We start from the raw sequence: 15,159 nt of genomic DNA, 5'->3' as shown, positions 1-15,159 counted from the left end.
ATTGAGTCTTGTCAAAGAAGATGAAACAAAGTAAGGTATTTTCCATTGTCTTATTTCTGTTTTAGTAATGATTGAGATTGAGTATCAGGGTTCAACTTGGCTTATGATCGAGACTTACTAAATTATTATTTTTTAAATAATTTAAGATCAATTTGCTAATCTAATTGTTTTGTTAATTATTAAATTATATTAGGATACTTTATGGAATCTTAAAGGAATCCTAATAAGAGATCTAATTAAAAAAATAACGTGTAAATCAAAACTTAATTCAAACTTTTAAAATATAAAAACTTATTAAAATATTTTCAAATAATTCAAGACTTCCAAATTAATTTTCACCTTTATTTTATGAGTGGGACAAATATTTGCTTTCAGAGAGGTGGCATAACAGTTTGGCAAAGGTGTGGTATCCTGAGGTAAATGTTCTGGACAGAATGTACAGATTTTCTGAGCATTAATTTTCAAATAAATTGTGAGCTGGGACTGAGAGCTGCATTATTGGAGTCATTGACATTTATTGTACTGATTCCATTTGAGCATTTTCTGTTTTTTGTACGAGGAGGAAAGAGAGCCAAGAATTATGTGGACAGCATACTGCAAAAGTATCATTTTTTTTCCCAAGCTGTTTTCATCTCTCAATTTTATTAGCTTCCTTGACAATACCGCCAAAACATTTGAAACCTAGGTAGGTAACTGGAAACCTTAGTTGAGCCAAGAAAAGCCCGGAATTTGAGTTTGGTCTAAATGTAGAAGCAAAATGGATCCTTCATAGTTAAAGTTACAACTGGGATTTTTTTATAAAATGAAAGAAATTGAAGCACAAGGCACGAATAAGAAGGAAAATGACAATAATTTTTTCAGCCGCAGCAAACATGCTTGTCCTTTGGAGAATCTACAACAGTTAGTTTTATCCACACACCTGCAACAATAGTGTCACTAGGCCAACGTGGATAACTGATTTTGTACTGCAGTAATATGGTCCATGATTGTTTACCTATCTTCCATCAATTCCAGTGCCATGTCAACCAGTGACTGAGTTGTGATATTGTGCCGGTTTAGACCAACTGTGCCAGAGAAAACATTAAAGCTTTCAAGCTCTGACGTGGTCTCTAAGACACCCTCCAACACCATTTCCATTCCCATACCCTTGAAGATGTCTATGTTTTCTGATTTGTCTTTCATCATCCAAACAGCCAACTCTATTACGAACCTCCTTATCCTTGGGACCTTGGTTGGGGGATACTGGTGTTTCTTGAGAATCTGGACTAATTTGTTTGCAAGTTCAGCCTCGGTGATTCCAGCTTCTTCAAATACAATGCTTGATTCATGAGTAGTCATGTATCTGAAAACATTTGCAGCTAGTCCAACCATCACTTCTTGTATCTTGTTTTCTTCTGACATAATCGCCCTAAGTATCTGCAGGAATGAAAAATGATAAGAAAACTCATGAACTTTAACAATTACTTTCATCTAACTTCTCTAAAAGTCAATGTGTATAAGTTTATTTTAATTTTTGGAAATATTTAATTCATTTTTTAGTTGTGTTTATGGATAAATTTATCTCAGCAAAACCAAAACACTCATGATCGCTTAAAATAATAATAATGGTCAGAGCTTAACACTTACTATGGGTGCTGCAGTTGTTACCCCCTTTAGCTGGTTGAACAATTCTGATCCACTGTAGATGCATAAATTTCTTAGAATTCTAGCTGCATTGACACGAAGCAATGGATCTTTCAATGCTTCTTCGAGCCTTTCTAGTACTCTCAACTTCAAAATTCGATGGCAGTTATTCTTGCTTTCCAAAACCAGCATTGCAAGGGCCTCACCAGCAACAATTTTTATATGTTTCTGATTTTCTGGTATGTTGTGCTTGAAGAAAATGTTGAACAGTTCTTTAAGCACTCCACCAGTGCCCCCTATTCTTTCCGTTGCATCCTCTTCCAATGCCAGGCTGGTCAAAATTTCTATGCCCAGTTTTTGTAGAAGAGGATGCTTCTCTCCATGCCTCAAAATGTCTCTAATGTTGCTGATGGTGAAAACTATTTCCGAAATCTCTCTTCGAAGATATTTCCCAGTAGTGCCAACTGTGCTAGCCAACATCTTCACCAATTGCAAAGATCTCTTCACAGTGACAACTTGGGATGAAGTGACATTTTCACTCTTCAGCAACCACTCTTCCGCATGTGTGAAGTCTATTATCTTTGGAAGAAGGCCCCTTGTGTTTCCAATCTTTCCACAGTTGTCAAGGTCACGTGCAAGTTTTTTCAGTATGAGGAGTCCCAGTTGGTTAAATGTACAGAACCCATAATTACGGTGATCAAATACAAGTTTCTTTTCCCCTATCTCATCAGCTGCAGGAATCACACTCCTATTAGTTTTTAGAAGTGATGATATTGATTCCATAGCTCCTGGTATTCCAGCTATTCGGAGAGAGTTCTGCTTCTTGCCAGCTAGTTTTGACAAAATCTCAGCAGCCGAGAGCCTAATCTCTTCCTCCTTAGGGTCTGTCCAATTCAACATCTCAACTAGTCTCTCGGCCACTGATATGTCAATTCCAATCTTTTGAAGGGTATCATCAGAAAATCTTTCACTCACTGAAAACTGTCTAAGAATTCTTGCTCCAATGAGCTGCTCATCAGGTGAGTTAGAAGCCAACAAGTCCATAGAGAAACTTACCATATCCATTTTCAAGCCGTCAAATATGCTTCCATTGACACATCTTGAATAGGCATCATAGAAGAACCTTCTAGTGGACAACATTCCCGATGGTCCCAACTCACACTCCTTGTTAACTTCTTCCAACAGTTTGCAATAGCTGACTTGCCACTCCCAATAGGCCTTTTCCATCAGGAACAGCAAAGCTTCAGCAAGAGCCAACGCATAGAAGATGGAAAGAGCAGATTTGCGGTTCCTCTTGTCAGTGTCTCCCTTTGCCACCTCTCCGTAGTTATGCATGACCAGCTTTATTAACGAGAGAACCACACAGGCTGTTGCAGAAAGAAGCTGTAGCCAATAGAGAAGCCTACTAACATGCCTTGAAAGGAAAAACCATTTAGCATATGGTAGGAGTGGAACATCTGAGCTAACCCACATCCTAGTTGGTGTCCTTGTTGGGGTAGTATCAGTTGCAACATATTGGTGGTGATGGTTCTGAATCAAATAATAAATATCATAGCAAAAAATATTATTAGTTATGGTCTTCCAATAGAAAGGAAATATTAAACAAAAACACAAGCTTTCAACATGGGTAAGTTTAAGCCTTTTAGATATAATCTCTATACAAATTGGATGCAATAAGATGTGTAGTAGCAAAGTCTTCGCAGGATGCTATAGAGTTTATTGATATGATTTACGTACCCACAACCAAGCATATCCTCAGTGATATATTTTTATAAATAAATATATACATACTTTAATGAAAGATAGAACATTTTGCTAATTTTGAAAATCTCTAATAGTATTTTGTGTAAAGGGGATTACAATACAACTACCTCACTGATAGACCAAGTGGCTTGGTGCTGCCATTCAAGTTCATGGCTCCTGCTGAAAATCCTGGTTCCTTCAACTACAAGTATGATGGTGATGAACCAGAAGTCAGTTTTTTCTAAGGTGATGGCGAAACCACCGAGAAGGACAACGGTTGCCCAAATGAAACCGAGGGTTCCCAACCCGGTTGCTGCTTTTTCAAGCACTGCAAGCTGGAGGGCAAAAAGGGTGAGCTTCTTTTCTGGTGCTGAGGTTGTTGGAGAGACAGAATTAGCAGCGCTGTTACTGTCCAACTTGTCTATGCTGCTGAGGCCACGAGGCTCAAACATGGTGGTGCCTATGCTGATGGTTTCGCTGAGACTCACCTTTTGGAGTTCATCCACTTCTACACGAATGCTTCCCGCTCCTTCCATTGCTAGCTGCAATGCAACTACTGATGTTTAACATATGTTGAAGGTTGTATAGAAGTGTGATTAGAGAAGGAGAGTTTTATACAAGAATGAGAATGGCAAGCTTTGGGAGCACGCTTATGGTGTGGTTTGGCATGATATTGATGGGGAAAGAGTAACTTGAAGCTTCTCTTTCCGCCCATTTTGGAAACTCACTTCACCCACTAACTTGCCCAAAGGGTTAACGTTGCTTTCTTTTCCTAAATTTCCTCAAGCTTTCATATTACAGATTATATCAAGCTAATTTGTTTGCAAGTTATGCATCATACATCAAATTTAAACTTTTATTTTAAATGATAAATGATAATAACCTTTTCACTACTTTATAACCTTAACCATTGCAGTAATAGTAACAGACAGACTAATTTCATATACTAGAGATAATATTAACTGATGTTTCAGATTTGGCTTATTGGTTCCTGCTTCTACACTACTCCTTGATTCCTGTTTTTTTAAATTCTGTTTTTGCTTGATTATCGTTTCCAAAATTTAATAATTATCTTTTTATCTTTCATCTTATTTTTTATTAATTTGGAGACATGTATTTATTGTGACGTAAAAAAGAAAAAATAAAATTTCATAAATATGCTTATAAAGTTAAAAAAAAAAATATACATTATATTTCTTAAAAAAACAACACTAAAGAAACGGAAAAGAGTGTATTATTTCATGTCTGAATGCATCGAGTTTTGTCAAAGGTGGCGCACAACATAACCACAGATGCCAGAATCAATAATTGTCAAATTTCTTCTTAAAAAAAAATAATTGTTCAATGTGGGAGGAAATGACACGGCAATTTAATTTTTAGTGCACGCGTTAACTTTTTTTTTTCCTTTTCATTTAAATAATTTATTTTAACTTAAATAGTAAATAAATAATTGATATTCAAATCTTAGATACACAGTTGTTTTTAAATGGAAAAATAAATTATCACCAAACATTAATTGGATAAAGCATGAAAGCTTATAAACATATGTACACTATCCTCTAATTATTTGGCATTTGACTCTTTTTATGCCAATTTCTTCCTTAGAAGAAACCTGATCTAACATTTTGTTAATTTATAGCACTGCCAAATTTCTTGTTTGTGGATTGCAAGTTACATAACTAGGTTGTATCATTGGGGCATAAACCTTAGAGTATACGGTTGGATATATTTTCATTCTAATGTCATTCAAACTACAAATAAAATAAGACAAAATTTAAAATTATTGTACTATAAAACGTTTCTCTATACCATCATTTTATTGAAACTATACCTTAATTTCAGTAAGTGTAATATAAAGTTTGGTGCTAATTAAATTGTGTAAATTATTGAAATAAATACTTAATGTTAATTAAATTAATGTAAGAAAATATCGATATACATACATAAGTTTTTGTGATTAGGGTGTTCATGCGTGCTACCCATTTTATGCACCAGAAATGAGAATATTCGCTGTGATAATTCCCAATTTATAAAACAGAAATTAAGTTATTATAACTGTTTGTAGCCATTGATTAGACCTAACTTGATTTAATATATTTATATATACTTTATGAAAAATTAAATTTCCCACATTCCTAATATTTATTATATAACTTTGTCGTAGTTGAGTTAAAAACATACATTTCTAAATTGCTTTCATAAATAAATGTTGATCATCCCCAATAAAATTCATAAGACCTAATTGTGTTAAATTTCACAGTTGAATATAGACAATAAAAAATAATGTACCTTAGTTTTATTTTAATTTCATATAAAAGTATCTTTATTTTTTTTATCAATGATTGGGTTTTACTTTTCCAAATCTTAAATACTGTTAGTTTTTCCAAACAAGGCTTAGTTTTCAACCGAAAAATATTTAGTGTTTATTATTTCATTTACTCAAATTTTAAATAATAAGTTAATATTTTGCAGGCTAAATTAGTCCATAATTTATACTTAGATTTATACATTATTATTTTAATTGAGTTCTTGATATTATTATATTTGTTTTTAATTAGTTTCTCTATTTAACCCTTGTAATAAAAGATTAAGTCTTCAAACAATTTTCGTCACTTTATAACAAATTATTATCGGTTGAAATATGGAAATGTTGGAAGAAAATGAATTAGACAAAGATTCACGCTGTGTTTGGATTGGGGGTGATAGTGTAGTTGAGAACAAATGAGAGGATGAGGGACGGGGGGAGAGAGAGTTCAGTGAGTGAGTGATCTTCTGAAGGTTGAAGAGAAAATAGAGATGAGTGAAGAAAAAATCATGTCATAGTATATGAAATACCATTGTGCCCTTCCTTTTCTTCACTATTTTGAAAGTGAATTGATTTTATCCTGCACCACTCATGCACGACAACACCACTGCACCACTACCCTATATGACAACACCACAATTATTCCATTTCATAGATTCCTGACTTTGGCATAGAGAATCTCTTTGCCACCATGAATGTGATGAAAACACTGCCTCAGAGTTGTTAGGTCATAAATAATGTTGTTCATTTACGAGTTATATAAGATTTTGGGAAACACACAATGCATTTGAAACAAACATTTCATTCAGACATACTTTTGCATTGCTTGAGTGGCCTTGGAGAATTTTGTGAGTTAGTAAAGTTCAAAGATAGTGAGTTTGTTATTGCATCTTCGATGTTAGGTTAGCCATTATATGAGTTTTCTACCATGCCTAATCGATTACCACTGAAAAAAAAACATAACAGTTAATGGAGGATATTGGGATCAAAATTAATAACCTATTTATGCAGGTATTGTTTCAAACTTGTTTTCAATTTTATAAAATATGTTCGCACTATTTGAGTCATAATTATGGATATTATTTGATTTTTTAAATTAAGTATGGATATAAGTATGTACATGTTTGTTGTGTGCATTTACAATGCGTTGTCCTCCTTCTCATGCACATACACATTTTAAATAAACTTCACCCAAATTGCTAAGCTATTTTTCGTATTATCGTAATTTTGATTACATATTTTGTTGTTGTTAAAATGGATGGTGTATATTGCATTTTAGAAAACAAAATACATCAACTTCATTGAATCAAGTTATTTTTAAAACACATCAATTACTTTTACTTTTTTTAATATTTTATTTTGTTGAGATAAGAATGTTTTACTCTCAATTTTAATTTAAACACTTGGTTTACTTAGTAAAATACTAAATTTTATTTTTATTATCTTTAACTCTTAGTTTGGTTTCATTTGAAGAATTTTTGTTTTTGTTAAAAATAAATCATTTTCTCATCATTGGATATTTAACACATAATCAGATCTTTAAGATATTTTTCTTATAGATTACTTGATTACACACTTTTCTATTTTGTATGATTTCATTTAAATAATATTTTAGAAAATTGTAAAATCTCTATATTTTTCCACATCTAAAAACTAAAAATCTGTATAAAATATTAAAAAAAAATATAAACATAATACAAATATGTCCACCACTCTTTCTTAAAATGTTACAAAATATATCTCTCTTCATAAAACTTTAATATCTACATAAAATTAAAATAAATATTCAAATTTCAACTAAAATAATTTCATCATCCAACTTCTCACTGAGGAGGAGCTTAATCACCTGTAACATCATCTGCTCCCGTGTAAATACACGATCATCACAGATAAAGAAACAACACAAACAAATAACAGGGTAAGCTAGCTATATAAAACAAAATTCTATATAAATTTCAATTTGAAATTAATAAACATAAATCATTAAGTTTCATACAATTTCTCAAATCATCAAGTGTCATACAAATTCTCAAATCATCAAGTGTCATACAAATTCTCAAATCATCAAGTGTCTATTAAAATTCAATATTCATCTTTCACATGTGAGACTTCCACTGACTCATATCACATAGACACTTGACTCTACTTCCGGAAGACTCGTGCGTTGACTTAGACTCAGAGATCGGCACCTGTCATACTAAATCACTGTGAAATCCACACAGCTATGCGCATAAATAATCTCAATATCATCTATCTCCTAGTATGACAAGGTTAACTCATATAACAGGTCAAGTTAGTTATCTTTCAAACAACTTACCCATCCATATGAACCTCCTTCGACTTTCACCACCTGAATAACTTCATCTATATGATTCCATTATCTTAGTAGAGTCAGGATATCTCCTTCTAGATGAATCCCTAGTCAATGCACATCCTAAACAATCTTAACACAGTATTTTCTTTCCTGAAAATACTATGTTTTGATCTTACTTTCACATCATTGCACACTTTATTTAACACATCAATACACCATTCAATCATAACATATAATTTAAACTTTCTAACAACCCAAATATATCCAAAAAGTTATTTAACAATAATAATCCAAAATAAACTATGCTAAAATAATAATAATATTAATATATATATATATCTAATTGGATTGATCGAAAATAGTTTAGTTTGATCTAAATTACACTAGAGAGTACCTAGGAAATTTGGATTGATCGAAAATATTTTAGTTTGATCTAAATCACACCAGAGAGCACCCAGGAAATCTGGATTGATCGAAAATATTTTAGTTTGATCTAAATCACACCAGAAAGCACCCAGTAAATTTGGATTGATAGAAAATATTTTAGTTTGATCTAAATCACACCAGAGAGCACTTAGGAAATCTGGATTGATCGAAAATATTTTAGTTTGATCTAAATCACACTAGAGAGCACCCAGAAAATCTGGATTGATCGAAAATATTTTAGTTTGATCTAAATCACACCAAAGAGCACCCAGGAAATCTGGATTGATCGAAAATATTTTAGTTTGATCTAAATCTGATGTGATTTCATTTGAACCTTTGATTATTTTGGGATGAGTTGACATTGGTTTCATAGTATTCAAGATACTTTCAAGAATAGGATCAAGTTCTAAAAGGCAATTGAAAGAGTTTTTAAACAACAAAACAAAGGTTCATACTCAAAATGCAAGATTTATGACTTGTAGTGCAAGAAATGATTATAGAATGAATGGGTAACTCTAAAACAGCAAGTAAACCCCAAGAACGACTCAAGAACAGTTCAGGAAACACAAGAACAGTGCCAAGAACAGAAAGTTAACGCAGCATACAAAGGATCTACAGATTGAAATGAGCTAAGCAACAAAACCCATGGAAAGGAACTTGAAAACAACAAGATTATCACATGTAATTGATACCAAAATGGAATGAACCAAGAACAGCAAGGAAACAACCAAACTGCACTGATTAAAGGAAAAATAAAGTGCAGAAAATGAAAGGGAAAACAACAAAGAACAGATTGCACCGAATGGAATAGAAAACACAAGCAAGAAACACAAAAATGGAAGAAAACGGAAGATGGAAAGAGTGACTTATGTGATTGTAGACCAAGGGAGGATCTTCACGCCACTTGGAGGGTGGTTTGCTCCAAGATGAGTGGTGGTGCCGCCACTTGAGAGTCCCAAGAGCTTACAAGATGAGACTAAAGAGAGAAGAAGAGTCAAGACTCACAACTTTCATTACTTTCAATTTCAACTTGTTTTACAATGAGGCGACGCTCTCCTTTTATAAGGTGGGAGATTACCGACCCTCTAGGTAAGGAAGGAAGGAAAGACTCCTTCTAGTTCCTTCTATGAACAAAAGGTGCCTAACTAGGCCAAAAGGTGACCTTCCTAGCCATTTCTAAGTAACTAGTGACTAAAAGTGCCTTTACATGTATAGTTTCTTTTGTTTCCTTTTTTAGGCACTTCCCTAAGGCTATCCTATCTTATTGACAATTTTATACAAGAGATATTACAAAGAGAGATTTCATTTGGCAATCTCTTCCCAATGATCTAGCCATGCTCCTAGTGATTCTTTGATTGGAGTGGGCTTGGACTTCTCCATGATTTTGGTCTTCTCCATGAGTTTGGCCTTCTTGTTCTTGAATGTTGGCCTCCTTTTCATCTTGATTTGCATCAAAATCACACCAGAGAGCACCCATGAAATCTGGATTGATCGAAAAGGGTTTTAGTTTGATCTAAATCACACCAGAGAGCACCCAGGAAATTTGGATTGAACGAAAAGAGTTTAGCTTGATCTAAATAATACTAGAAAGTACCCAGTAAATTTGGATTGATCGAAAATAGTTTAGTTTGATCTAAATAAGACCAGAGGGCACCCAAAAATAACAAAGTCCATGCTATAACTTAAAATTACTCTAAATCAACATCAAACAACCAATACTTAACACATTATAATTGTATAACAGCAACCATATATCAAATTTCACATTCAAATCTCAGTCATTTTGAAGAAAGTTAAAGAACAAGAACTTTGAGACTGATGACCACGTCAGCCCCACATCCAGATCTTCTAGCCTAGTGTTCTATTGGAAATTAAGGCTAGCTATTGGAAATTAAGGCTAGCTTCCCTTACCTGAAATTTAGCAAATACTCGCTAAGAGCTCCAAATAGGTAACTTAATTTGCACCACAGAGTCCTAATAAAAAATCTAACTATATCATTAGGACCCTGAGCTAACAAAGATTAACCTTGAAGCTAAAAGGGTCACAAGCAAAGCAATGACAAAAACAACCTAACAAGTTCAAACTGATCGGGCAGTCTTGTAGTATTCACTGCCAGGAGTCTGATGGTGGATTCTAATCGTCGAACTGATGAGCGAGGAAGTCAGAATCTTAGAGAAAAGGGAGAAGAAAGGAAAATGAACTTTCTAGATTTTTAAAATAAACCTGAATAACAAAATTTCTATTTATGTGCTCTTAAATTTAATAATAAAATATTTATGTGTCATTTTAATTTTTACCACTCCTACTCTAAGACTATTTTTCTCAGTTCTTACAAAAATCCAATCCTCAATTTCACCAAATTAACACATTTGATAATTTTTATTTCTTTTATAATTATTTGATTTTTATATAATTATTATGTAGTGTTCATAACTTTATGTTTATATAATTATTATTTTAATATTTGATATTGAAAAAAAACTATTTACCTTTCTGACGTTGAATAACTGATAATATTACAATTATTTTACATAACTTTTATTTTTTAAAATATTTAATTAATATTTAAAATAAAAAAAATTGAACACGCAGTGCTTCATAACTTTCAAAGATCATAATGTTTTTTTTTATCGGCAAAAGATCATAATGTTGTCTACTACAAGAGTGAAAAACATACACATGGAAATATTTAATTCAGATAATTAAGTCACCGTGGTTAATTTTGTGATAATAATTAAATAAAATAAAGAATATTAATATTTATTTTATAGAGACTTATATATCTTTTAATTAAATGATTCATGATTTAAAATCTGATTTGTAACAATATTTTTAATAAAAACTTTGAATATAGAATAAACTAATTTAAGAGATAAGAATTCGCATACGTGATTATGACCTGATGATATTAATCACTGTTTGATAAATAATTCATATGAATAGTAAAAAAATATGTAAAAGAACCTAATTAGAAATATTAACTATTAAATATAACAATCAAATATTATATAAATTTTGATTAATATTTTATTAAAAATATGAATGAACTGAATTATGAAAAAACAAAAACATGAAATAGATTTACTTATAAACAAAACCTAATCTATAAATTGCCTGCACCGATCTTCTCTGGGTTTCCTGCGGTTCTCTCCTATTTCTCCAGGTTATTATTTCTTCTTTTTGGGTTTTTCTTATCAAAGTTTCGTTCTTTTCATGTTTCTACCGTTTATTTTCCTCTTTGTTGTTCACATGCTTGATTCTGTGTTTTCTCATTTACGATTTCTTTGTTCCACAGCATAAAAATGAAATATTTTTTGGTTTTTCTTATCAAAGTTTCGTTTTTTTCATGTTTCTGATGATTTTTCTTCTTCTTTGGGTTTCCTGCGGTTCTCTCCTATTTCTCCAGGTTATTATTTCTTCTTTTTGGGTTTTTCTTATCAAAGTTTCGTTATTTTCATATTTCTACCGTTTATTTGCCTTTTTGTTGTTCACATGGTTGATTATGTGTTTTTTTGTTACTTTTGACAGCATCAAAATGATATTCATCTACATTTCAGTTTCTGCAGCAACCGGTAGTGGAAGTGGAATGGATTTTCAAGCACCAAGGTGAGATCTTTTCCTTCCTCGGTTTGTCTGTCATCATTTTTTTTTTCATTTTTCACTTTGCTGTTGATTTAATCTTTTCTGGAGTTTTTCCATCTACATTTCAGTTTCTGCACCAACCGGTAGTGGAAGTCGAATGGGATTTTCGTTCATATCAACCATGTTCATCCACCAAGGTGGATTTTGTTCATCTCATTTACGATTTCTTTTTTTCCACCGCATAAAAATTAAATCTTTTTTTGTTTTTCTTATCAAATTTTCGTTCTTTTCATTTTTCGACCGTTTATTTGTTTCTTTGTTGTTCACATGGTTGATTCTGTGTTTTTTTGTTACTTTTGACAGCATCAAAATGATATTCATCTACATTTCAGTTTCTGTAGCAACCGGTAGTGGAAGTGGAATGGATTTTCAAGCACCAAGGTGAGATCTTTTCCTTCCTGTGTTTGTCTGTCCTCATTTTTTTTTTCATTTTTCACTTTGCTGTTGATTTAATCTTTTCTGGAGTTTTTCCATATACATTTCCTTCCTTGGTTCTCATTGTTGTTTTCATTGTTTATTTTTTTTGCTGATAAAATCTTTAATGGTGTTTTTTTGTGTTTATTTCATAAATCTCATACATGTGTTTATTTTCTTTTAGGATCTTTATCCTAAGGCCAAAAAAGCTTCTGTTAAATTTGGTTGTGGATGGAGAAAATTCTGTCAGATACATGCACTGTTTGAAGACCACAAACTGATCTTTGAAAGTGGACTAACCCCAATTCATATGATGGTGTTGTTAGTGCTTCAAAATTCAATATTGTATTCAGAATTTATTTATAGATAGATGTAATTTCCAAATTGTTGTAATGTCGAGTATAGAAAATTAATTCTTTACTTTATTTTGGTTATCAATTTTGTTTTAAATTTTTATTCGCATTAATGTACTCTTCAGACAAACTTTAACCTTAAGATTATTCGCATTATATTATTCTTCAAAATTCAAATTCAAATCTATAAATACATTTAAAAGTCCAAGATCATTAATTACCTTTTTGATTCATATCTTCTTCTGAATCATATCTTCTTTTTCTGACTTATTTTGCTGCTGCCGCACACTTTTTTTCGAATTCCAAGATTATTATTATTATTATTATTATTAATCTGCAAATATTTAATTTTTGATATTTTCAAATTGTTTAATTCCAAGATCATTAATTACCTTTTTGATTCATATATTCTTTTTTCTGACTTCCCACCTATTTTCCATTCCCAGATAATCTTCAAATATTTAATTATTCATATTTTCAAATTTTACAATTCCAAAGATCATTAATTACCTGATTCATATCTTTTTTTTCTGACTTCTCTGCTTCTGCACAGTTATTTCCAATTCCCAGATTATTAATTACCTTTTTATTCATATATTCTTTTTCTGACTTCTCTGCTTATGCCCCATTTATATATTCATATTTTCAAATTTTACAATTCCAAGATCATTAATTACCTTTCTGATTCAAATCTTCTTTTTCTGATTTCTCTGCTTTTGCACACTTATTTTCAATTCCCAGATTATTATTATTAATAATCTTAAAAATTTTTGATTATTCAAATTTTCAAATTTACAATTCCAAAGATCATTAATTACCTCTCTGATTCATATCTTCTTTTTTTGACTTCTCTGCTTCTGCAAACTTATTTCCAATTCCCAGATTATTATTATTATTATTATTATTATTATTATTATTATTTTTCAAATATTTAATTTTTCATATTTTCAAATTATACAATTCCAAGATCATTAATTAATTTTTTATTTGTATCTTCTTTTTCTGACTTTTCTGCACACTTATAATTCCAAGATTATTATTATTACTAATAAACTTCAAATATTTAATTTTTCAGATTTTCAAATTTAAAATTTATAATTTAAAAATTTCAACAACATTATTAACATTAATTACCTTTTTTTTATTCATATCTTCTGCCACACAATATTTGGGATTCCAAGATTATAATTATTATTACAAATGTCAAATTTTAAAATTTGCAATTTCCGATTATTTCAAATTTTAAAATTTTAACAAATACCATTAGAATTTAAAATTTATAAATATCAAATACCATTAAATACATGATTGTGGTTTTCCTGTACTCCTTTGATTGTTATTTCAGCTCCATGTGAAGTTAATTTATTTTTGTTTGGGTTTTTTTTTCTTAATAGTAGGATCACATGTTTGTGGTTAACAATGAGGCCGAAAGGGAATAAAGGTTTCATCTTTTGTCTTTTTTCAGAGAAAGTGTTAAGAAAGTTTGTATTATAGATAGATTCAAGTCAAACATATTCCATTTGGTTCAAAAATTTTCTAAACTTTTAAGATCTGACACTCCCATTTTCATCCTAAATCCTTAATCTAACATGTTCCCACATAAAAATGAGGGGTACATAATAATAGTCAAATATTTTCATTCCTTGAAGTCATCTTTATCATCAAGGGGAATTGGTTTGTTCCTCCAAAACACAGCAAGAATACTCTCACCGAGCTGCATGAAACCATACTTTCAGTAAACTTAGATCTGATTTTAAACCTTTACCCGCGTGCGTTGTATTGGTTTTTTTGTTTCTATTACCTTCTTGGCTTAAGTCATTAATGTTGTTCTGTGCTCTTTGTATCCAACCTTTTCTCTTCTTTGATTTCCTTTCCTTTTTCATGAATCTGTCAACCTCACAGCTACTTTCAGAGGTTTGTATCTTCATTTTCCTGTTTTGCTAAGTAAGTATTAAAAAGTTTTCATTTTTTCAAATATCATTTTGCAGAGATCTGATTTGGTTCTTTTGTTTTTATTACCTGATTATGTTAAGCCATTATCTCACTTTTTCTCCTCTTTCAGTTGTTTACGGTTTCAGTAATCTGTCAACGACACCGCTACTTTTATAGGTTTGTTTCTTGATTTTCATGTTTTCAAATTGATTCCCCAGTATATCAAGCACCAAGGAAAGATTTTTTCCTTCTTTCGTCCGCATGCAAAAGCAAGAGTCTATGGTTATATGAAATTGGTAAGATTTCTCTGTTAGGGTTTCCACTTTCTGTCTATCTGTGTATTATTTCAGAAATTTCAAAGTAAGGGTTTTTTTTGTGCTAAACAAGAATCCTATTTTTCAAATCT

General features: G+C 31.4%; 1 protein-coding gene and 1 long non-coding RNA gene across 3 annotated transcripts; one reads left to right on the top strand and one right to left on the bottom strand.

Moving 5' to 3' along the window:
- Positions 1 to 831: 831 nt before the first annotated feature.
- Positions 832 to 4,028, bottom strand: LOC137806780 (uncharacterized). 2 transcript variants are annotated; one of them, XM_068607056.2, is made up of 3 exons: positions 3,495 to 4,028; positions 1,627 to 3,153; positions 832 to 1,416 (listed from the first exon to the last, which is right to left on the bottom strand). In XM_068607056.2, exons 1-3 carry the CDS (start codon positions 3,900 to 3,902, stop codon positions 991 to 993), a joined length of 2,361 nt encoding a protein of 786 aa, XP_068463157.1. In that variant the 5' UTR covers positions 3,903 to 4,028; the 3' UTR covers positions 832 to 990. The 2 variants fall into 2 exon arrangements, with proteins under 2 accessions (XP_068463157.1, XP_068463156.1); XM_068607055.2 differs by having other exon boundaries at positions 3,492 to 3,995.
- Positions 4,029 to 11,531: 7,503 nt separating this feature from the next.
- Positions 11,532 to 12,185, top strand: LOC137805823 (uncharacterized). Its single transcript, XR_011080247.2, has 3 exons — positions 11,532 to 11,818; positions 11,941 to 12,018; positions 12,123 to 12,185. It is a non-coding gene; the product is annotated as an uncharacterized LOC137805823 (long non-coding RNA).
- Positions 12,186 to 15,159: the final 2,974 nt, after the last annotated feature.

This window comes from Phaseolus vulgaris, chromosome 3 (assembly GCF_051622355.1).
Source record: "Phaseolus vulgaris cultivar YP4 chromosome 3, ASM5162235v1, whole genome shotgun sequence".
NCBI classification, from domain to species: Eukaryota; Viridiplantae; Streptophyta; class Magnoliopsida; order Fabales; family Fabaceae; genus Phaseolus; species Phaseolus vulgaris.
The sequence above is the reverse complement of the archived record's forward strand: the minus strand, read 5'-3'. Positions and strand labels throughout refer to the sequence as shown.